Below are 27774 nucleotides of genomic sequence, written 5' to 3' on the forward strand. Positions count from 1 at the left end.
AACATCACTACAGATTCCCCAGATGCTAAAAGATAATAAAGGAACTGTGAGAACAATTTTATAGTAATAAATACAACAACTTAGATGAAATAGACAAATTTCTTAAAAGACACAAATTACTAACACTGACTCAAAAAGAAATAAAAATCTGAATGGTCCTATATCTAGCAAAGAAATTACATACATAATTTTTAAGTCATATAAAAACCTTCCCAGGAAGAAAACTCCAGGTGGATTCACCACGGATTCTATCAAATACTTAAGGGAAAAATAAAATAAATCTCTCTCTGCAAGTACAGGAGAAGAGTACACTTCCTGACTCATTTTATGAGTCCAGCATTACCCCCATATCAAAAGTAGTCTAGGTAGAAGTCGCAATTAAATTGTGGTTAGTAGAGGCTGGAAAGGGTAGCAGGGAGGAGAGAATAAGGAGAGGCTGGGTAAGAGATGCAAAGTTACAGCTAGGTAGGATGACTAACTTCTAATGTTCTATGGCACTGTAGAGTGACTATAGTTAGCAATAATTTATTGCATATTTTAAAATAACTGGAAGAGAAGATTTTGAATGTTCCCAGCACAAAGAAATAATAAATGTTTAAGGTGATGGATATGCTATTTACCCTGATTTGATCATTACATATTATATATATGTACCAAAATATCACTCTGTACCCCATAAATATGTACAATTATTACATGTTAATTAAAAATACACAGTTTAGGACTAGGCTTCCCAGATTCAAATTCCAGTTCTGCCCCTACTAGCTTTGCAACCTGCCCCCATGATTCAATTATCTCCCACCGGGTCCCTCCCACAACACGTGGGAATTTTGGGAGCTACGATTCAAGATGAGATTTGGGTAGGGACACAGCCAAACCATAACAATAAGTTATTATGTTATTATGAAAAAATTATATGAAAATAATGCCTCTGCTAACTTAAGTAAGTGCTGTCACAAATATTTCAGTTAACTAATTTTGGTATTCTTTGTGGGCTCCAGATCTACACTGCCTGTATTAGTTTTCGCACTGCTCTAAAGAACTTCCCTGAGACGGGGTAATTTATAAAGGAAGGTTTAATTGACTCACAGTTCTGCATGGCTGGAATGTGAAGGAGAAGCAAGCACCTTCTTCAGAAGCCCATCAGATCTCTGAGAACTCACTATCACAGAACAGCATGGGGGAAACCACCCCCATGATTCAATCACCCCCTATCAGGTCCCTCCCTCAACACATGGGGATTACAGTTCGAGATGAGATTTGAGTAGGGACACAGAGCCAAACCATATTACTACCTATGTTGGAATCCAAATTCTACCGCTTACTAACAGTGCGACATTGGCAAGTGGCTAAACCTCTCTTTGTGTCAGCTTCTTCATCAGTAAAATTGACTTAATAACAGCATTTACCTCATAGGGCTGTTGTGACAATTAAATGTATTACTATAACTAAAGTGCTTAAAATAGTATCTGAGAATTATAAAGCAGATGTAAGTTTTGGTTATTTTGACGATCATTATTTCATACTGGTCAAAAAAAAAACAGGAACCACAGGTTATGTTCCTATGTCATCTATTTACATTTGAGTATCTTTAGGCAAGTCACTCATCAGTCTTCCTGAGCCTCAGTTTCCTCCTCTATGAATTGAAGGAATAGACTTCATGATCTCAAAGATTGTACCTGGTTCTAAAATTCCAAATCTTTTGAGGAATTCTTTTTCTTAAAAAAAAAAAAATTTAGAAACACCCATACTTTCCTTTAATTCTCCTCTAAGCACTTCAGCCCCAAATTAAGTCTTTTGGGACCATATTGTTCATATAACTCATTTGACAAATATTTTTACATATCAATTGTTTGTTCTTCACCTACTCCCACCGGGCCAGACATAATCACTTTAGGAACAAAGGTCCACTCTTACTTCTTTGTACATAATAAACATTTATTCTTCATTTCATCCTAATGCATGTATTGAATACATGCCAAGCACTGTTCTAGCTAGGCATTGAAGGAAAGATAACCAGATTCCTGATCTCAACGAATTCAGTATAGTAGACCAACCAATGAAACGTAATTATAATATATTGTGATAAATGCAATAGTAAAGGATGGAGTGATCAAATATGCTTAGCTGGAGCTTAAAAAATGATTTTCAGAAGAAGCATGAACTAGATCTTGAAAGATGAGTAGCATTTCTCCAAATGAAACTGAAAAAATGAAATGAAATGCTTTCTTTGTAATAACATATCTCATACATATATCATGATGCTGTTGTATTGAGTTTTGATTTATTACACTGAGACTGGCAAGGCCTTGGTTTCCCAAGCAAGTGGACATCCTTGATGTCAATTATCTGAAGTAAAGATGTGTCTTCAAACATCTTTCTCTTCCCCATCATGACCAATTTATCACCAAATCGTACCTACTGCCTTCTCTTTTGTTTGTTTGTTTGTTTTTGTTTTTGAGACAGAGTCTTGCTCTGTTGCCAGGCTGGAGTGCAGTGGCGTGATCTTGGCTCACCACAACCTCCGACTCCCTGGTTCAAGCGATTCTCCTGCCTCAGACTCCCGAGTAGCTGGGATTACAGGCACACGCCACCATGCCCAGTTAAGTTTTGTATTTTTAGTAGAGATACGGTTTCACCATGTTGGCCAGGATGGTCTCGATCTCCTGACCTTATGATCCGCCCACCTTTGCCTCCCAAAGTGCTGGGATTAAAGGCGTGAGCCACTGTGCCTGGCCCATACTACCTTCTACATTTTTTTAATTTTAAAATATTTAATTGACAAATAAAAACTGTGTATATTCAACATATACAACATGATTGGATATATATTCTATACTGATTACCACAGTTGAATGAATTAACACATCTATCACCACTCAGTTATGTGTGTGTACATGTGTGCATGGTGAGGACACTTAAAATCTGCTCTCTTACCAAATTATAGGAGACAATATATTATTAACTATAGTCACTAGGCTGTATATTAGATCTCCAGAACATATTCATCTTACAACTTAAAGTTTGTTCTTTTTGACTACCATCTCTCCTTTTCCCCTCCACCACATCCCCTGGCAAGCACTGTTCTCCTCTCTGCTTCTGTGAGTTTTACTCTTTAGATTCTACAGATAAGTAAGATTATACAATGTTTGCCTTTCTGTATTTGGATTATTTCACTTAGTGTATGCAATGTCTTCCACATTTATCTATGTTGTCACAAATGGCAGGGTTTCCTTCTTTTTTATGGCTGAATAATATTCCATGGTATATACACCACATTTTCTTTATCTATTCATCTGTCAATGGATACTTAAGTTGTCTTCATACCTTGGCTCTTGTGAATATTGCTGCAATGAACATGAGTTCCACATTTTTCTCGAATCTGTTTATTTCTCCACATCTATGCTAACTCTACCCTAGTGCAAGCCATTGTCATCTCTCACCTGGGCTATTTCAGTAGTATCCTAGCCAGTTTTCCTCTATCTTTTGTTGCTCTCCTCCAACGCATTCTTCAAACTTTAGCTAAAACAATTATTACAAAATAATCATGCCCTTCCCCATCTTGAATAATTAAGACCAAAGCCATGAGAAGAGAGGCTGAGCAGTGTCAGAACCCAACCAGTGTGAGGAGAGTGCTCATATAAGGCAGTGAGGGTGAGTTACTGTGTATTGGAACCCTTTGAGAATGAGATGTGTGTCCCTGCCAGAGAACAGCCTGGAACAGGTCGGAACCTGAGTGGAGTAAACAGAGCATCTGCTCAGGTGAGCAATCCAGTATAAGGTAGCGGGGCAATCACACAGGAGATGATGGGGAGCATCAGCAATAGAAGATTGGTTATGTATACATACTCATTCAGTGATAATGAGAACCAGTTTTCTTATTGTCAGACAGAAGAGCTACATTTATGGAAAGGAAAAACTAAAATAAATCTGACACCTGTGATATTACATTGCAATTGGAAATATTGGTGTAAACTCACAGTTTTATACATATGTAAATGTGGAGGTGTATATGTGTGAGTATGTGTGTATATGTATATACATATACATATATTCTCTACCTTTGTCCACCGAGAAGACCTGGAAGCAACAGCAGCCCCAGATTATGATGCATGCCTACGACCTAGATCTTGCCATGTAAATACCATTCTTCCAAAGAACCAAGGCTTCTTAGAGAAATGGCTAGTATAATGGCTGAGCCAGGAAAAGTCCTGGATGAGCCTCAAACATCTTATTTTGCACTAAAATAAGCATACCCAAAGAATGATGGGATTGTCAAAACAACACATAAGCCAGCTTGAAAGAATTCCCACTGGTCCAATCTGGAACTACTTAAACATCTAAATAAATGGTAATAATGGATTTTAACCCATTGAATAAAAAAATCCATGAATCCATAATAATATAAATCAATGAATAAATTGGAAGTTTGATGAGGAATAGAATATGTTCATAGAGTCTCAAAGCACCTCCAATAAAGGACTTACTACAAAAGGAGAAATGTAACATTGCCATAGAAAAGCCTCTCAGACATCTCTATAATGAAGCCATCTAAGTTAAAACTACCAACGAGACGAATCAAAATTTGCAGCCTACAATGGATAGAACATAGGGTCAGTTCTGTTAGATTCTTCCCAAATACATAACCTAAATCTAATCGTGAGGAAACATCAGACAAACTGACACAGAAAGACATCTACAAAATAATTGGCCTATATTCTTCACAAGTGTCAAAGTCTTAAAAGTCAAGGAAAAACTGAAGAACTGTTTCCAACTGAGGGAGCCTGAAATATCAGGACACTAAATTGAAACAAGTAGTTGCCAGGTAGATCTTTGTACCGCGAAGATGTTATTGGGACAATTGGCAAGACCTAAATGGGGTCTGAGGATTAGATGGTAATAAGACATTAATGTTAATTTCTGGATTTTGATGATTGTGTTTTGGTTATGAAGGAGAATGTCCTTGTTTGTTAAAAAATATAAACCAGTTTTGGGAGACAATGGGACAAGAAGTTAACAACTTACTCACAAATGGTTGAGGAAACAAAATTACTTGTTCTATACATTTAACATTCTTGTAACTTTGAAATTCTTTTCCATTTTTTTCTTTTTTTTTGAGACGGAGTCTTGCTCTGTTGCCTAAGCTGGAGTGCAGTGGCCTGATCTCTGCTCACTTCAAGCTCCGCCTCTCAGGTTCATGCCATTCTCCTGTCTCAGCTTCCTGAGTAACTGAGACTACAGGAGCCCACCACCATGCCTGGCTAATTTTTTGTATTTTTTGTAGAGATGGGGTTTCACTGTGTTAGCCAGGATGGTCTCAATCTCCTGACCTCGTGATCCGCCCGCCTCGGCCTCCCAAAGTGCTGGGATTACAGGTATGAGCCACCGCGCCTGGCTCAGTTTTTTTAAATTAAATAATTCAATACTGTAATGACATTCCGTTGTTTAGACACTTCTGTGGCTTCCCATTGCTCATAGGAAAAGGCCCAAATTCCTTAAAATAAACTACATCTTGTCCCTGTCTACTTCTACATTCCCATTTTGTTGACTTTCTCCTTTTGGCTTGCTACATTCTGGTGATCTTCTTGTTCCTTTAACACCCATGCTCTTTTGAAGTACAAGAACTATGCCCTTGCTGTTCAATCTGACTATAATATTGCCTAATTTTTTGCCCATATATGTTAAATTTCTTCCTTTTTATTTTTATTTTTGGTAAAACCTTTGGCAAATCTTTGCCCCTAGAGTAGCTCACAACATCACAACACTATGTATTCTTCCTTCATAATTACAGATTTGTTTGAATAATTGATGTGTCCTCTATTATCCTACTTAGTGAGGGCAGAGCTATGTCCTTGCTCACCACAGTAACCCTAATGACCTAGCCCAGAGAACAGTAGACTATTTTAATTAATAAATTAAATGTGCACTTTGGGAGGCTGAGGTGGGCAGATCACCTGAGGTCAGGAGTTCGAGACCAGCCTGACCAATATGATGAAACCTCGTCTCTACTAAAAATACAAAAATTATTTAAGCGTGGTGGCATGTGCCTGTAATCCCCACTACTCAGGAGGCTGAGACAGGAGAATTGCTTGAACCTGGGAAGCAGAGGTTGCAGTGAGCCAAGATCGCACCATTGCACTCCAGCATGGACAATAAGAGCAAAACTCCATCTCAAAAAATAATACTAAATAAATAAATAAATGAACTGTGTAAGATTAATCAATCCATGTGTGCTCTTGACTCCATCCCTCTCATATCTGTGGCCTCTTTCTTTTTTGGCTTCTACTCAGCTTATGAACTTGCTCAAGCCTTTCCAAGCCTAAAGCATTTCCTCTTTGGAATCCACATCCTCTTCTAGCTACATGAGTTTCCTTCCTCTTTTCACCCAAACTCTGAACAGAGTATATGTACTTGCTATTTCCATTTCCTCAGCTCCTAGCCAATCTTTAGTCTACTACAATCTAACTTCCAGCCTTACCATCCACCAAAATTGTGCTTACTAAGGTCCCTATAACCTCCTAATTGCCAGACCTAATTAACAAGTTGCAGTCAGTATCTTATCTGACTCACTCTAACTTCCTTGATGTTTAGTTCCTTTTGCCCATCTCTGATCATCTCTTTTTTACATCCTGTATGGGTTCTTCTTCTTCAGCCTATTTCTCAAATTAATGTTTATTCATTCAAAAAATATTTATGTAGTACCTACCATATAGTAACAACAGCTGGAGCCATAACAGTAAATAAAATGAACAAAAATCCACCTTCATGAAGCTTAGATTCTTTTTCCGTGTGTGCTTTCATTCTTGATGTTAGAATTCCCCAAGGTTTTAATCCTCGGCCCACAACTTTACTTATTCTGCACACTTTCTTTGGGTGATCTGATGATTTTTCTCCTATTTTTTCTCCAATCTAGACATTACCCATGAGTTTTATGCAGGGTATATTCACTAAGATATGATCTAGGAACCTTGAACTAGATATGTCCAAGTCAGAACCCTTTATCTTTTCCCTAAACAGATCTTCATTCAGTGGGTAGTATTCAGCCATATGAAGTCAGAAGTTAAACTTAAATCTTTCCTTTATCTCCCATATCCAACCAATCACCATCTCTTACTTTTTTTTTTTTCCCCAAGACAGAGTCTTGCTCTGTCACCCAGGCTGGTGTGCAGTGGTGTGATCTTGGCTCACTGCAACCTCTGTCTCCCGGGTTCAAGCGATTCTCTTGACTCCCGAGTAGCTGGGATTATAGGGGTGCGCCACCATGCCCGGCTTATTTTTGTATTTTTAGTAGAGATGGGATTCCACCATGTTGGCCAGGCTGGTCTCGACCTCTTGACCTCAAGTGATCCACCCGCCTCAGCCCCCCAAAGTTCTGCGATTACAAGCGTGAGCCACCACACCCGGCCCACCACCTCTTAAAGGATTTACCCTATTTGTCTAACATTCTCCTGTTCTTTCTCCAGTTTTGTATGCTTTGCATCCTGTCTCCAATAGCTGCCAGGATGATCTAAAATACAATCTCAGTCTCTTTTTTAAAAGCTTCCTCATCACACAAGAGATAGAAATCTACGTCTTCATCTTGGTATAAAAACCTGTCTGTGATCTGGTCCCTGCTTCATCTTCCAGTTTTGTTTTTCAATTTACTTTAAGATTTTGTTACAGTGTGTAACAAAATGGTTACACACTGTGTCATAATGCTTAACATCATAGTCTCTGAAGCCAGGTTGCTTAGATGTGAATCCTAGCTCTCAAATATTTGCCTCAGTTTCCTCAAATGGGAAATAGATATAGTAGCCACTATCTTGTAAGATTATTTGGAGGACTAAATGAGTTACTACATGTGTGCTTAGACCAGTTCCTGAGACATATTAACTACTATTACATCAGGCTGCTTCTAATGTTTGCCTTTGTTCATTCTACTTCCTCTTCTTTCCTACCAAGTATTAGCTTAGCCATAGATCCTGTGTAGTCTTCCAAGTTTTTAGAAGCTGACACTTGATTTACTCCCCGAAACTGTTACCAATCACAACTTATTTCATGTTAGGGTTGATGTTATAAGCAGGTATCCTCTAGGCTCGGTTTTCTCTTTTAAATATAGAAAATGTAGTAAATATAACCACTTCAATTGTTACATTGCTGTGGGACAAAATGCAGTTCCTGTACCATAGCAGTAGGAGATCAAGGTAAGAGAGAACAACGATAACTCCCCAGTTTCTAGCTTGTATGACTCAGAATCCAGAAAATATTGTAGAAGTCTCAAGTGCTTGTTGATACACACGCTTACACAAAATTGTAAATGTTTTAATTTCCTTCAAGTTTCCTACTGCCTCTTCAGTCCGCTAGCCTGATACTGCAATCAGTGTCGCTTCAGGCAAGTTCTCCTTTCTCCGCCAAATTTCGCCTTTCGGTCTCACCCACCCATCACCCAGACAAATCCTCCAAAGCTCCGTCTTCCCTTTAAAAGACTCTCAGGGAACTCAACCCCAAAACCCACCCTCTGGGTTTCCCCGTCACCCTGGCAACGGAAGCAGGAAGAGGCGGGCTTCACCATCCACCCTCCCCGCCCGCGGCAGGCGCCGGCCGCATTGGTGAGGGGGCGCGGGCTGCTTGGCCAGGGCAGTTCCCTCAGCTCCGGGTTGGAGCCGGAGCCGGATCCCGCGCACACCGCCACGTCAACCTAAACCTACACCGCCCTCTCCACCCCACCGCCGCGGCGCCCGCTGGGCCCGCAGCGGGTCTCCCAAGCAGCGTCCTCCACGCCTTTCCCACAATGCTCCGCGCCAGGCCCCGCCCCGGCTCGCCGTGGAGACCGGCGCGTGAGGAGCCTGCCGGTGCCGGCCGCGCGCTGGTAGTCGCCGGTGTGGCTGGACCTCACCAATCCCGTGCGCCGCGGCTGGGCCGTCGGAGAGTGCGTGTGCTTCTCTCCTGCACGCGGTGCTTGGGCTCGGCCAGGCGGGGTCCGCCGCCAGGGTTTAAGGATGGGGGAGTAGCTACAGGAAGCGACCCCGCGATGGCAAGGTGGGCATGGGCCCGGGGCTAGGGCTTTGCTGGAGCCGGTGGTGGCCTGGGCCCTCCGGTCAGGGAGGGACGGAATGGCTGAGCGCCTGAGCCTCCCTTCCTGTGCGCTCTTAAGACCTGGATATTGTGTTCTCGCTCCCCACCTTCCTCCTCCCTGTTATCCACACCACCCTTCCTCTGCCCAGCGATTCCCTCTCAGTTACTTACACTTTCTCCCTAAGTCCGACCTGAGACTTCAGACACCAGCAACACTTGACAGCCCTGTTCCCCCGTGTCTTCATCTTTACCCCTCTCCCCTGTCCCACTCTGCAGTGATGGCAACGCGAAAGCTTGCGCCTTGCATTTCCCTGGCGCTTCCACCTGCCCGGTAGCTCGGGCCACGGGCAGTTCGGCCACACCCACGCTGAGAACAACCCCTGGGCGAGAAACATCTTATCCCAAAGTGTTGATTGAGACTATGCCGTCTCTTTTTCTGATGGTTGTTTTCTTGTTTGGATACTTGTTAATCTCTACATCATTATATTTTTCAAAGGTATATTTTTGTGGAATGAAAAGGAAGTATTAGAAATGAGCTGAAGACCATTCACAGGTAAAGAGAAAAATTTTTGAATATACATTTAGGATTAAATGAAAAACAAATGAGGTGCGAGGAGCGTTAGATTTTTCAAAGCATTACGATATCTTTGGAACTAAAATATAGTGGTTGAAATGTGATATGATGAAGTAATGATTGTTTTTGCCCTGCAGAGAGTATGTCTAAATAACCGATTCCCTTCTCTTTTTGTGTTTTGTTTCTACTTACACCAAACATGAACTTTGCAATAAAATTACACTGGTAACTTACAATTATTTTTCTACTATTTTTAAAAAATGGCCTCTACTTAAATTCAGTATAAGCATCTTCTGAGAAAACTCCGGGAAGAAGATCGACTGCTGTGTAGATTGTCTATTATAACAGTATATTTCACTGTCATTTCTGGTAGGGTTATATGAGAAGTAAAAAACCCTATGTTTCCTTCTAGTCCCTCCCAAGGACATTTCCTACAAGTGAATTCTGCTGAAAATGAAAATTAGACAGCTTTAGGAGGTAAAGAAGTAGCTAAAAGGAAGAGGTATTACAGGCAACGCTATAACTGGGTAGAAAGAGGAAGCACCTGTAGCTCATTGCCACCTTTGTGTTCTGATGCTCGTCAGAGGTCTTTTCTCTGTATAAATTGCTGAGGGTGTGTGTGCGAGCTACTTACTACCACTCATGACCTTTTTTCTGCTATCTTCAGTGATTTCACAAATCTAGCTACATGGATGTAGAAAGAGTGAAAAATAGAACCTGGGGCATTCACACTGATTTGCCATTTAATGGAGATTGTATTGCTGACCATGTTCTGTGATAAATAAATTGTGCTATTATTGTTTAGTTCAAAATGTATTTTAACTGCCTGCTTTTCTTTCTTAGATTAATATTTTTGGGGACAGATTTGTGATGCTTGATTCACCCTTGAAGTAATGTAGACAGAAGTTCTCAAATTTGCATATTACATCAACTGGAACCAGCAGTGAATCTTAATGTTCACTTAAATCAGAACTTGCGTAAGAAAGAGAATGGGAGTCTGGTTAAATAAAGATGACTATATCAGAGACTTGAAAAGGATCATTCTCTGTTTTCTGATAGTGTATATGGCCATTTTAGTGGGCACAGATCAGGATTTTTACAGTTTACTTGGAGTATCCAAAACTGCAAGCAGTAGAGAAATAAGACAAGCTTTCAAGAAATTGGCATTGAAGTTACATCCTGATAAAAACCCGGTAGGTAAACGTTTGTTTTTAAAAATGTTTGATTATATTTTTGGTACATTTTGATATTTATTTAAATTGCTTTAAATGATCAAATGCTTAAGAATAATCATATGTCAAAATTATAATTCAACTTGTATGCTAGAAACAAAAGCACCAAAATGTTCTGGATTATTTAGGATCCCGTGAAGGAATGTCAGTACCAAAAATTCAGTTCCCTCTTAATTTGTAGACGATTTTCCAACAATTCTATTAAAGACATTAACCCCAAAACAAACGATAATATCCATGAAGTAGTTGAAGTAGTTTTCTTATTAAAGTAGGTTAAGATCAAGTGTTTTAGAACAGGAACAAAAATATTTTTTTAAAACTCAGAGGGTATGACTTGCTAAAAATAGAAGTAATAGCTAATAATAGCATGTTTTAACTTTGACTATTTTCTTCTGTGTGTGCACAAGTCCACAAACCAGAGTTAGAAAGTTTTATAAATTAATACTTGACAGCAGCTGAATATAATGCCAGTCATAAATATTTATGTACCCATTAACGTAAATCTTTCAAAACTAAACTCATTTTAATTTTTATGGTGTTTTTGTAATTTATTTGATTATTTCTTAGTGAGATTTAGCGTTCATCATTAACAAGAAGACATAATTTTCTCTTTTCTAGGTAGAAGTTTTAAAATAGGATTATTTTCATTGCATAAAGCTGAGCAAGAGAAACAATATTTCTTTAAATATTGTTTAGTTGATTATCTTTTCCTAAGATCCACATTCTATTTAAGGTTTTTATTTTTTTAAATTTTTCTTTAAAATTTCAAATAATGATTTTTAAGTTTCCATATAAAAGACAGTAGACCTTCTACCATCCAAGTATTATTTAAATGAAAGCATCCTTCAGAAACAAATTTTATGAAGCACAGTAACAAGGAAGAAACATTTCTGATCCAATTTTGGATTGTTTTCTTTTTTTTTTTTTTTTGAGATAGGGTCTCACTCTCTTGCCCAGACTGGAGTGCAGTGACACCATCTCGGCTTCCTGCAACTTCTGCATCACAGGCTTAAGCAATTCCCCTGCCTCACCCTCCTGAGTAGCTGGGATTACAGGCGTGCGTCACTACTGCCCAGCTAGTTTTTGTGTTTTTAGTAGAAACGGGGCTTCCCCATGTTGGCCAGGCTGGTCTCGATCTCCTGACCTCAAATGATCCACCCTCCTCAGTCTCCCAAAGTACTGGGATCGATTTTGGGGTGTTTTCTGATACTGGCTTTTATGTAATTATCTGATAGATTGGGGCACATCCTTTTTTAATTAAGTTGATTTTACCTCAAATAGAAAAATAACCTAAAAATGTATTGATTTATAATTGTTATAGGAGTAAAAAATATTTATGAAATTAAGAGTTTCAACAGGCTTATTATTTTCAGCTGCATTTTTTAGGAAGAATAACTCATGGTCTGATAACGTCTGTCAACCTTTTGAAGAGTCAATTATTTCATTACTTTTCTTACTCTTTTTTTTTTTTTTGAAGGTTATAGTTTCTTAAAAAATACTTCATTTCAACCCATGGTAACTCATGTCATGTTGTATTACCCCTCCTTATGTTGGTATGTGGTCTCCCAGAAGTTACTAGATTAATTAAACCTACATATATGTTTTGAAGAAACTTGGATTGTATATCTGAAATAATTGTATTATATCTAATCTTTTTTAACAGAATAACCCAAATGCACATGGCGATTTTTTAAAAATAAATAGAGCATATGAAGTACTCAAAGATGAAGATCTACGGAAAAAGTATGACAAATATGGAGAAAAGGGACTTGAGGATAATCAAGGTGGCCAGTATGAAAGCTGGAACTATTATCGTTATGATTTTGGTAAGGTGATACGATATTACTTATGAAATGTGTTTTATCTGACTAAAAGAAATGTGAATTCTGTTTCACCACTTAGCTTATATATTTAAGATGCGTCACTTTGATTAGCTCCTTTTAATTTGCTGTGTGAGTGAAATTTAAAAGGAATGTCAGTTGGTATACAGAGATGATCTGTACAGATATGAAGTTGTATTGGTTAAATCTTGTTAAATACTTTTAAAATAAGGATTGCTATTTAATAAAAAATATGCATTCATGGACTGCATAATGACATTTCACTTAACAATGGATTGTATGTAGGACATTGGTCCCATGAAATTATAATACCATATTTTTACTGTACCTTTTCTATGTTTAAATACAAAGATACTTAGCATTGTGTTACAGTTGCCTATGGTATTCAGCAGTAACATGCTGTACAGATTTGTAGACTAGGTGTGTAGTAAGCTATACTATCTAGGTTTGTGTAAGTACACTCTGTGATGTTTTTGCAACAACAAAATTCCCTAACAACACATTTCTCAGAATGTGTCCCATTAGTAAGTGATGTATGACTATATGTTTGCATTAGCGGTAGCTAAATATTTCTTTCAGTATTTTTTAGTGTTGAATAATATTAATTTCTTTCAATATATTTTAGAGCATCATATTGTCCAAGAAAGGCTAAATTTCAAGTTTAGTAATGATCTCTTCAGTAGAAATGCCATCCTTCTCATATGGAACCCTTATTGATGTTTTAAGGTGTTTTGGCCTTCGGTTGACATTAAGGTTAATGCCTTGAAACATTATCAATAAAGGTTCCATATGAGAAGGACGAAAGGTGTTTTTTTTCTTAAACATGAAGGAAAAAATAAGGTGGAAGGAGGAAACAAAGTAAAGGAACCAAGGAAGAGAGATTGTAAACACACAGGTATCAGGGCAGGAAGGTGTGTTCAGAGACCCAGTGTTTCTCCTAGTCATTAATTAACCTCAAGTGCAGGCTAAGAACTGAATATGCTTCTGTATTAGACTAAATAAAGTATTTTAAATTTATATCTGGAGGATTTGCTTTTAGTAAATATTTTTTTTTTCAAAATAGTATTTTCAAGTATATTCTCTACACCTTGATAGTCTATATCAAGAGTTAGCAGACTGCATTTCATAGGCCAAATCTGGCTTGCCGTTTGCTTTTATAAATAAGTTTTATTGGAATGGAATTACTTTAATTTGTTTACATAATATATGTGACTTCTTTCACACTTCAAGAGCAGAGTTGAGAAGTTGTGATAGAAGCCATACATCCCACAAAGCCTAAAAAATTTATATTTACTAAATATTTGTGTCTGCCTCTGTAAATACTCTAAGCTTTTTAGCAGAAGATATTCTAACATGATACCATGTGTTAAAAACCATATAATCTGAAAATCGAATGAGGTCTGTAGTCTAGTTAACAGTGTACCACTCTCAATTTCCTGGTTTTCGATATTGTGCTATATAGCTACATAACATGTCACCATTAGAGGAAGGTGAGTAAAAAGTATACAGGAGTCTATATTTTTGCACCTTCCTGAATCTGTAATTATTTTTAAAACCATAATATAAATTTTATATGGAGGTAAAATTATGTGAATATTAGGAACTACCACATACACATCTATGAGAGTCCTTATCAGAATTCTGGTATCTTTAGATCACCCTAAATGTACTGATAGTATTATTTACTTTTTTTTCACTTAGGTTGTTGCATATTCTCTTAAGTTTGAGATTTAATATAGTAGTTTGATTTTTTTGATGATTAAAACGAGTAATCTATTTTTATGTGGCAATTTATATGGTGAAGTTTTGATTTTATAATTTTTATATACTTTTAAAATTAGGTATTTATGATGATGATCCTGAAATCATAACATTGGAAAGAAGAGAATTTGGTAAGTTTGTGGGCTTAAGGTTTTATAAAACTAATACAAGTTCGATCTCATCTAAAACTCTTGGGGATATATATGTTTGAAATTTAGAAATCTTTTGGAGTTTCGAACAGTAATAATGTAATATACTGTATCTTAAATATTTCTAGCAGAATGTGGGGAAGTGTACCATAATAAAAACATTAATATTTCTGTAGCAAAATGTGTGAGTATATATACTAAATAAAAGAAATTTAAAAATCAGTTCAGATCAGGTTTGGATGCCAAGTGAGCTTGCTGCAAACTTACAGCAAAACTTCTCAGAGCTTTTTGATTTTAGAGTTTTGGATAAAGATATAGTTATTTTGGAAGTAGATTTAATTTGATTGGCAACTTTGTGTGAAAATGGCCATAAAAATACAGTTCTGCATTTTCCATTGCATTTTAGAAAATTGTATACCAGAATAGATTCTTATACTTTCATCCTTTGTACAGTAATAATAGGTTTATTTTTTCTATTTCAGAGCAATAAATTAAACTTCAAATCAAATTTCAATTTTATATTGCTCTATCACAATTGTATTTAATTTAGAAAACTAAAATACAGCCAGGTGCGGTGGCTCACACCTGTATAATCCCAGCACTTTGGGAGGCCAAGGCAGGCAGATCGCTTGAGATCAGGAGTTAGAAACCAGCCTGGCCAACATGGGGAAAACCCGTCTCTACTAAAAATACAAAAATTAGCTGGGCCTGGTGGCACGCACCTGTAATCCCAGCTACTTGGGAGGCTGACGCACAAGAATCGCATGAATCTAGGAGGCTGATATTGCAGTGAGCCATGATGGCACCACAAAAACAAAGAAAACTAAAATAGCGTATCAGTCGCAAAAAATACATATAAATCTATATGTTTTTCATATATTATCGTTAAAAATTTATTACAGCTACTTGATTTTATACAGTTTGTTCCTTCTAAGCAAGGGTGGCTTTTTTTTTTTTTTTTTTTTTTTGAGACAGAGTCTTGCTTTGTCACCCAGACCAGCGTGCAGTGGCACGATCTTGGCTCACTGCAACCTCTGCCCCCTGGGTTCAAGCGATTCTCCTGCCTCAGCCTTCTGAATAGCTGGGATTACAGGTGCCCGCTACCACACCCAGTTAATTTTTGTATTTGTATTTTTAGTAGAGACAGGATTTCACCATGTTGGCCAGGCTGATCTCGAACTCCTGACCTCAGGCGATCCACCCACGTTGGCCTCCCAAAGTGCCAGGATTATAGGCATGAGCCACCACATCTGGCCAAGGGTGGCATTTTAATCTTATTTTCTACATCATGCTGGTGAGCTTCACATACAAAATAGCTGTTCAATGTGTTACTTTGTTAAAAGCCTTCTAGGTGAACACTTGAACATGTTCTAAGTGAATAGAAAATATATCTTCCCTATATTCTGCAAATAAAATAAGACAATTTGATTCATTTGGATTGTTAATAGAATTAATGCTCATGTCACAAGCTGGTAGAATCATAACTCTCTTGTGTGAGTTATATAAACTTATAGCTGTTCCTGTGTGGTTTTTATTGTCTCTCATCTCCTAATATATCAGTAAGTGTTTCGTGTACCAATGGTTCAGAAAACATAGGAATTACAGATAGAGGAACTGAACAAAACTTGCAAGCTTACTAATCCATGAGTCTACCTAGAATGAGACTTCACTGATAGTTATATTGTATATGGGTTCACACTTTTTCAGATGTGTCACTATGCAGAAAAGCTTAAGAACTGTTAATAGTTCATATAGAACCCCAAATGGTAGTTCAAGATAAATTGCAGCCACAAAACTTCAGAGGTAATTCATAAATAATTAACCTTGCTTGATGAGAGGAATGAGCAGGAGCATTGTTGTGATAGAGAAGGACCCTCTAGTGAAGCTTTCCCAGGCATTTTTCTGCTAAGCAGATGTTATCATTTCTGGCTCTCTAGAAAGTCAACAAGCAAATGCCTTCTAAGCTCTTCTATTATGTGCAGCATAGGTTAAGTAGGTTTAGTCAATTCTGACAGCTACTGTAAACTCTGAAAGAATAAAATAAGAGACCTACATAATATAGTAAGGATTGTGGGAATTAAATTTAATATAAGCCCTAAATAAGACATTACCTTGGAAAATCACTTTATTTGAAAAGATTGAGTTTTTTTTAACAATTCAAAATATTAATACATACTTGTTAAAATTATAGATTTGAACAACATGTGATATCTAGCCAATAGTACATTTTATATTTTATCTGTAAAATGACCTGATGCAAATTACAAATTTTACTCACTTAAAAAATTTAACATTGTAAAAATGTGCTTTCACATTCAAGATAAAAAGGGGAGGGTAATCTGCTTTTGGTTAAAGGATTTCCATATGATTCCATGTTAAAATTAGTTAATATTTTAAAATAAAAATTTCAGAAATTACAGTAAGACATTAAAACATACATGGTATTCTAAATACGTGCAACTAATTCAGGCTAATTAGAAACAGGTACAGGACTCTGTTCACCTACATTTCAAGTATAAGATAGACCTGTGGGAAAAAAGTTAATCTGTACATTACAGGCAAAGTAATTACATTTTACTTTGCTAACAGAAGCTGTTAACTGGAGTTGTATGTATATTAACAGACAGTAGCTGTAGTTATATAGTTTAGAAGTGGAAAGTTGCATTTTGAAATGTAATAATTCTATTCTGGGTCACTGTTAGGCACAACATCCCATTGGGCTGTGATGATACAGTATTAAAAATATTTTAACTTTATTCTTATTACTCAGCAATCAGTCGGAACTTGGCAAATATGAGAAGTGCTCTATGAAGATAAAGTACAGGTGTACCTCATTTTATTACACTTTGCTTTATTGCACTTCATAGATAATGCACTTTTTTTCCTTAACAAATTGAAGGTTTTTAGCAACCCTACATCAAGCGAGTCTATCAGCTGAACGTGTTTCCAATAGCATGTGCTCATTTCATGTCTCTTTGTCACATTTTGGTATCCAAACTTTTTCATTATTATTCTGTCTGTTACGGTGATCTACAGTCAGTGATCTTTGATGTTACTATTGTAATCGTTTTGGAGTGTGCCCATAGGATGGCATACTTAATTTTTGTGTCTATTCTGACTGCTCTCTCTTCCTTCTCCCTTTTCTCTCCCACTTCTTGGGCCTCCCTACTCTCTGAGATACAACATTACTGAAATTAAGCCAATTAATAACTACAGTGACCTCTAAATGTTGAAGTGGAAGAGATGCACATCTCTCATTTTAAATCAGAAGCTAGAAATGATTAAGCTTAGTGAGGGAGGCATATCAAAACCCAAGACAGGCTAAAAGGTAGGCCTCTTTTGCTAGTTAAATTATAAATGCAAAGGAAAAGTTCTTCATGGAAAGTAAACGTGCTACTCCAGTGAACACACTAATGATAACACAAAACAGCCATACTGCTAACATAGAGAATGTCTTAGTGGTCTGGGTAGATCAAATTATCCACAACATCCCCTTAGCGAAAGCCTAACCAGAGAAAGACCCTAATTCTTTTCAATTTTATGGAGGCTTAGAGAGATGAAGAAGCTGCAGAAAAAAGTTTGAAGCTAGAAAAGGTTGGTTCATGAGGTTTAAAGAAAACAACCATCTCCATAACATCAAAATACAAGATGAAGCAGCAAGTCCCGACATAGAAGCTGCAGCAAGTTTTCCAGAAGATCTGGCTAAGATCATTGATGAAGGTGGCTATACTAAACAACAAATTCTCAATGTTAATGAGACAGCCTTCCATTGGAAGAAGATGCTATCTGGGACTCTTTTTTCATGCCTGCTAACACCATATCCATTCTGCAGCCCATAAATCAAGGAGTAATTTCAACTTCAAGTCATATTATCTAAGAAATACATTTCATAAGGCTCTACCTGTCATAGGTAGTGATTCCTCTGATGGATCCAGGCAAAGTAAATTGGAAACCTTCTGGAAAGGAGTCACCATTCTAGTGTCATTAAGAACATCTGTGATTCATGGAAGGAGGTCAAAATATCAGTGTTAACAGGAGTTGGGAAGAAGTTCATTCCAACCTTCATGGATGACTTTGAGGTGTTCAAGGCTTCAGTGGAGGATGTAACTGTAGATGTGATAGAAATAGCAAGAGAACTGGAATTAGAAGTGGAGCCTGATTATGTGACTGAATTGCTGCAATCTCATTATAATGATCTCATTATAATATAATTATCTCATTATAATAATCTCACCATGGGGCGGTGAGGAGTTGTTCCTTATGGATGAGCAGAGAAAGTGATTTCCTGAGATGGAACCTACTCCTGGTGAAGATCCTGTAAACAATGTTGATATGACAACAAAGGATTTAGAATATTACATAAACTTGGTTGATAAAACAGCAGCAGGGTTTGAGGCCAGTTTTGACTCCAATTTTGAAAGAAGTTCTACTGTGGGTCAGATGCCATCAAACAGCATTTCATGCTTCAGAGAAAATCCTTCAGGAAAGGAGACATCAATCAGTGTGGCAAACTTCATTGTCATCTCATTTTAAGAAATTGCCACAGCCACCCCAACCTTACACAACCACCACCGTGATCAGTCAGCACCCATCAACATCACGACATGCATGACTTGCTGAAAGGCTGAAATGACTGTTAGTGTTAGCATTTTTTACCAATAAAGTTATTTTTTGTTCCTTGGTTGGTTTGTCACCCCAGCTGGAGAGTGCAGCAGCAGGATCATAGCTCATCACAGCCTTGAACTCCTGTGCTCAAGCGATCCTGCTACCTCAGTCTCCCGACTAGCTGAGACTGCGGGCGTGTGCCACCATGTCCAGCTATTTTTATAGAGACAGGGTCTTGCTGTGTTGCCCAGGCTGGTCTCAAACTCCTGGGCTCAAGTGATCCTCCTGCCTCAGCCTTCCAAAAGGCTAGATGACAAGCATGAGCCACTGTGCCCAGCCTGTTTTCTAATTAAGGTATGTACATTGTTTTGTTTGGTTTTTTTTTAGACATGATGCTATTACATAATACACTATAGTATAGTGTAAATATAACTTTTATATGCACTGGAAAACCAGAAAATTTGTGTGACTCCTTTATAGTGATACTTGCTATGTTGTGATTTGGAAACAAACCCGCAATATCTGAGGTATGCCTGTTACCAGGATAGGAGACATTTTTACTACAAGAAAGGTTTTGTGTCAAATACCATTCAAATTTGTTTTACAGCATATTTTTATTTAAGACTTATGAACAGTAATACCTTGTGTAATTATTGCTTTCTATTTTTATATAAAAATAACTACCTCATTACTTGTTTATAGCTGATAAGATAATCCCTTCTTTCATTAAAGTTTGCATTAATTCTGTTAATATTTTTACCTAAATTTGTACTAGTTTGTGGTCTAAACCAATATGGCAATTTTTTCGACCACCTGTATAGAATGGTCATTTGCCAGACTTTGAAAACATTGCCAAAGAACAGCCCATAGTCCTGAATTACACACTTTGCCTGTAATGTATAGATTAACTGTTTTCCCACAGGTCTGTCTTATACTTGAAATGTAGGTGAACACTGAGTCCTGCACCTGTTTCTAATTAGCCTGAATTAGTTGCACGTATTTAGAATACCATGTGTGGTTTAATGTCTTACTGTAATTTCTGAAATTTTTATTTTAAAATAACAAATTTTAACATGGAATTATATGGAAATCCTTTAACCAAAAGCAGATTACCCTCGCCTTTTTGTCTTGAATGTGAAAGCACATTTTTACAATGTTAAATTTTTTAAGTGAGTAAAATTTGTAATTTGCATCAGGTCATTTTACAGATAAAATATAAAATGTACTATTGGCTAGATATTATTATATGTTGTTCAAATCTGTAATTTTAGCAAATATGTATTAATGTTTTGAATTGTTAAAAACCTCAACCTTTTCAAACAAAATGATTTTCCAAGGTAATGTCTTATTTAGGGCTTAGATTAAATTTAATCCCCACAATCCTTACTGTATTATGTAGGTCTCTTATTTTATTCTTTCAGAGTTTAAAGTAGCTGTCAGAATTGACTAAACCTACTTAATCTATGCTGCATATAATAGAAGAGCTTAAATCTCAGTCACTCTTACTATTTGTCTTCTTTATTTCTCTCATGCACACAAACTCTTACGTGAGGTTTGGCTGCTATTTCTTGTGCCGTCACTTTTTACAACTTTATGGCCATATTTATCTTGCAGTTTGAGGCTGCTGCTTTTTCAAGTATGGGCGTAGGAGAGTTTTTTTAAAAAGCTATTGTTGGTTTGACATTTGAAATGTTTCTTGTGGAAAAAAATTTTTAATTTTTTAAGAATGTCGTTTATGTAGAAGATATAGAAAAAAATCGCACAGAAAATGAGAAAGACAATATGAAAATTGCATGACTTTAAAATTCTGATCTCCACAAAAAGTTTTTAACTAAAATATGCATGAACCTTTAGTAAATAATTCTAAGTTGTTTGCATTTTATGTATTTTTAGATGCTGCTGTTAATTCTGGAGAACTGTGGTTTGTAAATTTTTACTCCCCAGGCTGTTCACACTGCCATGATTTAGCTCCCACAGTATGTATTTTTCACATCCTCATTACTAGTTTTATTTCTAATTGATCTGCAATTTATATGTTAGAATTTTTTTTCTATGAATAGTAATCAAAAATAATTATCAAATACTTTAAATGTCTGGTTTAAAAATGTATAGCTTGGAGTGTGTTCAAGGGAAGAAAAGTGGTCTTATCAGAGAAATATGTTTTCTTTTTCTGTCATAGTGGAGAGACTTTGCTAAAGAAGTAGATGGGTTACTTCGAATTGGAGCTGTTAACTGTGGTGATGATAGAATGCTTTGCCGAATGAAAGGAGTCAACAGCTATCCCAGTCTCTTCATTTTTCGGTCTGGAATGGTAAGGGATAAAGTTAGCATTTTTTAAATTTGTGAAACATTATGACAAGTTAGATAGTAGAGAAAATAACAGTATGTGGAATTTGCAGAACATTTTAAGTCTTGTTTTACAAGATGCCATCTCACTAGTCTTCTGTAATAATAAACATTTTGGATTATGAATTTTTTTTTTTTTTGAGACGGAGTCTCACTCTGTTGCCCAGGCTGGAGTGCAAGGGCGCGGTCTCGGCTCACTGCAACCTCTGCCTCCTGGGTTCAAGCAGTTCTCCTGCCTCAGCCTCCCGAGTAGCTGGGACTACAGGCACCCGCTCCCATGCCTGGCTAATTTTTGTATTTTTAGTAGAGACGGGGTTTCGCTATGTTGGCCAGGCTGGTCTTGAACTCCTGACCTCAGGTGATCTGCCCACCTCAGCCTCCCACAGTGCTGGGATTACAGGTGTGAGCCATGGTGCCTGGCAAAACACCATTGACTTTGCTATATTTTAAAATTAAATGTTTGCCAATTTCAGTTTCTGTCTTAAGGAACAGAATTTATGCAATATGTATATTGTATTTGGTAGTTTACAAAGTATTTTACAAGTGTTGTCTCATTGAATGTAAAGCTCTGATATCTTTTTTCTAGTTTCCAGTGATGAACCTGAAACGATTATAAATGGTATTATTAAAATGTGTTCCATAGAATCTGTACTGTCAAGATTATCAGGATATCATTTGGAAATACATTCTGCTATTGAGAAATAGAGCTTTGCTGCATTATTCAAGATAATGTAAAAATCAAACTCTTTGGTATTATTTTTATTGAGTTTTAAAAAGAAAAAGTAAAAGATGTTTCTCTTCTTACAAAAACCAATAGGCCCCAGTGAAATATCATGGAGACAGATCAAAGGAGAGTTTAGTGAGTTTTGCAATGCAGCATGTTAGAAGTACAGTGACAGAACTTTGGACAGGTAATTTTATTTTCTTAATTTGCTTGATTTTCAGGGTATTTTGAAATCAGTATTTTGTTTTTAATGGCAATATTAACATTTTGGTCATGGTATTGAAATTTTAAAGTGTCTTTTCCATGTTTCTTAGAAGGGAATTGTGTCATTTATTCTGAACTCTGCTGAATTTAACAAACTAGTTAAATTTTTACAGAAACTTGAACTATCGAGATATGGGAAATGTATATGAGATAGGGCTAGGGTAAAAAAGGCATCTCTCAAAGTGCAAAAAATGTTTTGTAATACAAGTGTTTTATTGCTTTTTTCAATATGCTTATCAATCAGTAAATTCAAACCTATTCTGTTTAATTTTAAAGTTTAAAAATGCTTCTAATCTTAGGCTTTTAACTCATTAACTGCCTTTAGGCAGATTAAGCTAATAATAGTATTTGTGGCTCAAGATGTTCATTTTATTCATTGAGTAAAGTTACGTGTCAGAAACTATTAAATAGTGGGGCTGCAGTAATAAAATATATAATCCCTGCCATCAGTGACTTCATTAGTGAGGAAAACATTAGTAAGCAATTAAAATGCAATATAGGTACTATTATTATAGAGCTTAAGGAAGCATAAGATATGTAAAACAACCCAGTTGGGGAAAAGAGAAAGAGTTAGAAAATACTTTTTGAAAGAAGTCATATCCAATCTGTCATGAAAATGAATAGGAAGCCTTAGGAGATCACTGTGTATTTGGGGAACTGGCAATACTTCATGAATCTGACAAAAAGATCAATAATTGGGTCAGGTGGTGTGGGGAAATATAATATAGCTGGCTAAATAGGTAGACAAAGCTCAAGTCACAGGGGCCTAACTTGCCAATTTGAGTTTTTTTCTTAATGAAATAATGAATTTAGGTTTTATATGATGAAAAAATTGGAGAGCCATTGAAGGAATTTGTCATACTCAAGAGTATCTTTGGAAAGATAACTGGTAAAACTCAGAGTGGATTAGAAGAGGGTGAGATTAGAAAGGAAAAATTACTTAGAAGACTGTTTCCATTAGTAAAGGAGTAATAGGTGATCAGAATTTGCTTTTCTTCTTTTTTTAAGGAAATTTTGTCAACTCCATACAAACTGCTTTTGCTGCTGGTATTGGCTGGCTGATCACTTTTTGTTCAAAAGGAGGAGGTAATACTATTTTTTAATTTTGTTCGAATGAGAACATGACATTTAAATTTTTGGTGACAGTTTTAAGTATGCTACTGTAATTGATTATTAAGTACTAGAAACTACAATTTATGCCCAAGATTACAATTTTTTTACTTAATGAATATTTGCCTTTTTCATTATTTTACACATGAGGTTATTATTCATTTTTTGATGTATCCTTTATGTTTTTATGTTCAGTGGACCAGTTTTTCAGCTTAGACTCATGATAAATTGTACCTTCAGATAGCCACAGATGTTATTTGACAATTTGCAAAAATAACTAGTTGTTTACAGCTCTAACCCCTCCCAAAATAATAATTTTTTGAAAATATGGACTTTGCTTCATGCTTATATATATCTCTCAAACATACATAGATTTGCCTCATACAATTATATATTTGAAGATGACAGCTTCTTCTAGGAACCTTTCCTTGAATAAATTAAGTTGAAAATTCAGTACTCTGCGTAGCAAGCCATAAACTGTAAACTGTGTTCAAGCAATGTGGTTGGTTAAAAATTGGTCTAAGACAACAAAATATTATAACTCAATGTATTTGCATGTATTTAATCCCAACATGAGTCTTCTCCCCACATTTCATCTCTCAGCCTTCATGCTGCTATATTGAAAAGGTACTGCCTTGTAACTAAAATCAACCCATTACCCCATCCTGTAAGGCCTATGCTAGGAAGACACTGCCTTCAGCAAAACGTCAGCCTTAAACTTAACTAATCACCAAGGGATTTTGTCTCATTTTGGCCTATTGCCCAAATTTCTGTTCATCCACACATGAACAAAAGTTCTTACATTCTCTGAGATTCTTTTACTTCTCGCCTCAGGTAAATTGCTTCTCCCTGTCTTTGTAGGCTCTGTGATGCTATAGCTCTCTTTCTTCTAAATCTTCTCTCATTGTATTCTAGTGTTCATATTTGCAGAACTTTCATAAAAATAGTGAAGGCACTATTTAAAGATTTTATTGTATTTTGAGGATCCTTTATATACTTTTATCAAATATCTATTACATTTTATTTCCCCTCAATTTTGAGATCTCTTGGATAAAATGGATTGTTGATAGGAGGAGAGATTGAGAATATTAACCTGAAGAGAGAAAATTACTTTTTCTCTGTAGCTAGACATCGTAGAAATTAAAGGGAGAGAATGAAAGAAAGAGAGAGGGAGCGAGGGAGTGTGTGTGTGTGTGTGTGTGTGTGTGTGTGTGTGTGTGTGTGTGTAGAAGGATTTCCGTATCTATCAATGGAGTCCAGCTCAATTAATTGCCTTCGAATGAACATGGTAATTTGGGGGAAAGGCAAATGCAAGTATTTTCATTAGGCTTAATAAAGGTAAAACTGCCTCATAAGGTTTTTTTGTCCCCAGATTGTTTGACTTCACAGACACGACTCAGGCTTAGTGGCATGTTGGTAAGCATCAATCATTTTGTAAAACTATATCACCATGTAAAGAAACATGTTTAGAAATTGATTTGAAACATTTTCTTCCCTTATTTCTTGAACATTTAACTCACCTATTTGTAATCTTATTTTCTGATGACTGTATTCATAGCTATGTGTTTTTTCCTGAATAATTAGTTACGTTCAATAAATTTTAACGTGGTATCAGTTCTAGGTGTCATTTACTTTTTAAGTATTCTGTAATTTATAAGTTCCTCTTCAACTGAAGTTACATGTTAGTGTTTTTGTCATTTCCCAACTTTATCTTTTGTTGTTTTCTTTTTTAGTCATTTTTAAATGTATATAGCTCTCATGTTATGGCTGGGAAGTAGCCTGAGTGATGTTGATTTTTTAACACCATTGAAATACCCTTTGTGGCTTTGTGGCTTTGTGGCTTGACAAAGCCACACAAATTGTCAGTTTTGAAAATTTTGGAAATTCTTTGTGAGCTTGAATATAATAATGTTATGTTAGGTGTAATATATGTTAGGTGTAATATTACATTTATTAGATCAGATTTATTAATCATGTTATTTGTTTTTGGACTACATGATCTATAATTTCTAAGAGGGATGTATTAAAATCTCTACCATCCATCATTGATTTATCTATTTCTTATATTTCTGTCAGTTCTTCCTTTACATATTTTGACATTATATTGTTGGCAGCAGTATGATCATTATATCCTTTGGCGGCTATTTATTTCTCTTTGTGCATTATGGATTTGTTTACACAAAATCTGTTTTATTTGATATTAAAATCACTAACTTAGTATGCTTTTGTTTCATTCCCTTTCCTTATTTCACCCTATGCCTAGGCCTTTAGTTTTTCAGCACTACACATTAGAATCACCTGAGGAGCTTTTAAAAATAATAAAAAAAAAAAAACCATGTCCCCCAGATCAATTAAATCAAAATATTTGAGGGTAAGGACTGAGCATTAGTATCTTTATTTTTTTTTTAATATTTGGTGATCAGAGTGATTGGCCTATATTTTTCCTTTCCAGTAAAGTCTGTGCACTTTTAGCATCAAAGTTAGGCTGGCCTTTAAATGTGTTGGAAAGTATTCTCTCTTTTTCTCTTCTTTGGAAACAGTTTCTGTACAACTGGTGTTATTTCTTTCTCAATTTTTTTTTTTTTTCGTAGAATTTATCAGAAAACCATCTGTGCCTGAAGTTGTCTTTGAATCCATATTTATAGACTTTTCTCCAATCTCTCTCAGATAGATAGATAGATAGATTAGATAGATAGATAGATAGATAGATTGATTGATTGATTTTCTACTTCCTCTATTTGGTAAATTCTGTTTTTCTAAGACTTCGTTCTTTGAAGCAAATGTGTATGTATTGCTATAAAATTGTACATAATATCCTATTTTTTTATATCTGTAGTATCTATAGTGATGTTCTTTCTTACTTTCTGATCATATTTTGTGTGTGTGTCTCATCTCTGTTTTTATTCTTATTCTGTCCAAGGAGAGGTTTTTTAAGCTTTATAAGTCTTTTCAAAGTCTCAAGTTTTAGCTTTATTGATTTTTTTTTTTACTGCCAGTTTCTTGATTTCATTGACTTAAGTACTGTATTTCCTTCCCTCTACTTTTTTATGATTTAATTTGCTGTTCTTGAATGATTAGTTCATTGATCTTAGGCTTTCCTTTCTAATATATGAATTTAGATTATAAATTAGTGACTACAGCTTTAGGTACATCTTCTATTTTGATATATATATATAGTATTTTAATTATCAGTTCAAAATATTTTTTAATCTTCCATTTTTATTTCTCTTTGAATCACAGATTCTATATTTTTTGTTCCTAATCATAAAGGGTATTTTTAAAAGTAATTTTGTTATTTTTGGCTAGCTTGATTCTACTGTGGATAATGAACATGGAATCAGTTTTTTTAAGTTGTTAAGCCTTGTTTCATGGCCCAACATATGGTAAATTTTTATAAATGTTTCATATGCATTTGAAAATGAATCCTGTAATTCACAGGTACACATTTCTATAAAATCAGTTGGGTCCAATTTGTTAGCTATGTTAATCAGATCCTCTAGATCTTAATAATTTTATTGCCTGCCTATTCTATCAATAACTGAGAGAGTGTCTTAATATCCTCCACTACTTTGTGGATATTTCTATTTCCTTTGTTTCTGTCAATTTTTATTATCTATTTTGATGCTTTGTTATTAGATGGATATTAATTTAGAATTGTATGTTTTCTTGGTGATTTGAATCTCTAACCTGATGAAATAACCCTCTTTATCTCCTTTCGTGCCTTTTGCCTCCAAGTCTACCTTGACTGATACTAATATAGCTACACCAGCTTTCTTTTGTTTAATGTTGGCATTTTTCCATTTTTTACTGTCACCCTTACTGTATCCTTATATTTATTGCCTGCAATCAGCATGTAATTAGGTTTTGTATTTATCTAGTTGCTATTTTTTATCTTAGTCCATTTACATTTAATGTTATTCTTGATATATTTGGCCCTATGCTTACCATCTTGTTAGTTTTATATTTGTCCTACCTGTTTTATAGTCCTTTTTTCTTTCCTTTTTGCTTCTTTTGGATTAAGCAAGTGATTTTTAAAATTTCATTTCCCATCTCTACTAGCTCTTTGGTTACCCATCCTTTTATTGTTCATTTAATGGGTACCCTAGAAATTTTG

General features: G+C 35.9%; 1 protein-coding gene across 1 annotated transcript in view; it reads left to right on the forward strand.

Annotated features, from left to right (window-relative positions):
- Positions 1-9547: 9547 nt before the first annotated feature.
- The window catches only part of DNAJC10 (DnaJ heat shock protein family (Hsp40) member C10), a 62192-nt gene continuing 43965 nt past the window's right edge, over positions 9548-27774 (forward strand). The window contains exons 1-9 of the mRNA XM_004032915.5: positions 9548-9607; positions 10472-10821; positions 12524-12686; positions 14543-14593; positions 21110-21192; positions 21396-21527; positions 22380-22473; positions 23559-23636; positions 25033-25076. Of these exons, the coding sequence (XP_004032963.1) occupies positions 10618-10821; positions 12524-12686; positions 14543-14593; positions 21110-21192; positions 21396-21527; positions 22380-22473; positions 23559-23636; positions 25033-25076 (849 nt within the window). The 5' untranslated portion in view covers positions 9548-9607; positions 10472-10617. The remainder of the gene's footprint in view (positions 9608-10471; positions 10822-12523; positions 12687-14542; positions 14594-21109; positions 21193-21395; positions 21528-22379; positions 22474-23558; positions 23637-25032; positions 25077-27774) is intronic.

The sequence above is a fragment of the Gorilla gorilla genome, chromosome 11 (assembly GCF_029281585.2).
Source record: "Gorilla gorilla gorilla isolate KB3781 chromosome 11, NHGRI_mGorGor1-v2.1_pri, whole genome shotgun sequence".
In the NCBI taxonomy this organism is placed as follows: Eukaryota; Metazoa; Chordata; class Mammalia; order Primates; family Hominidae; genus Gorilla; species Gorilla gorilla.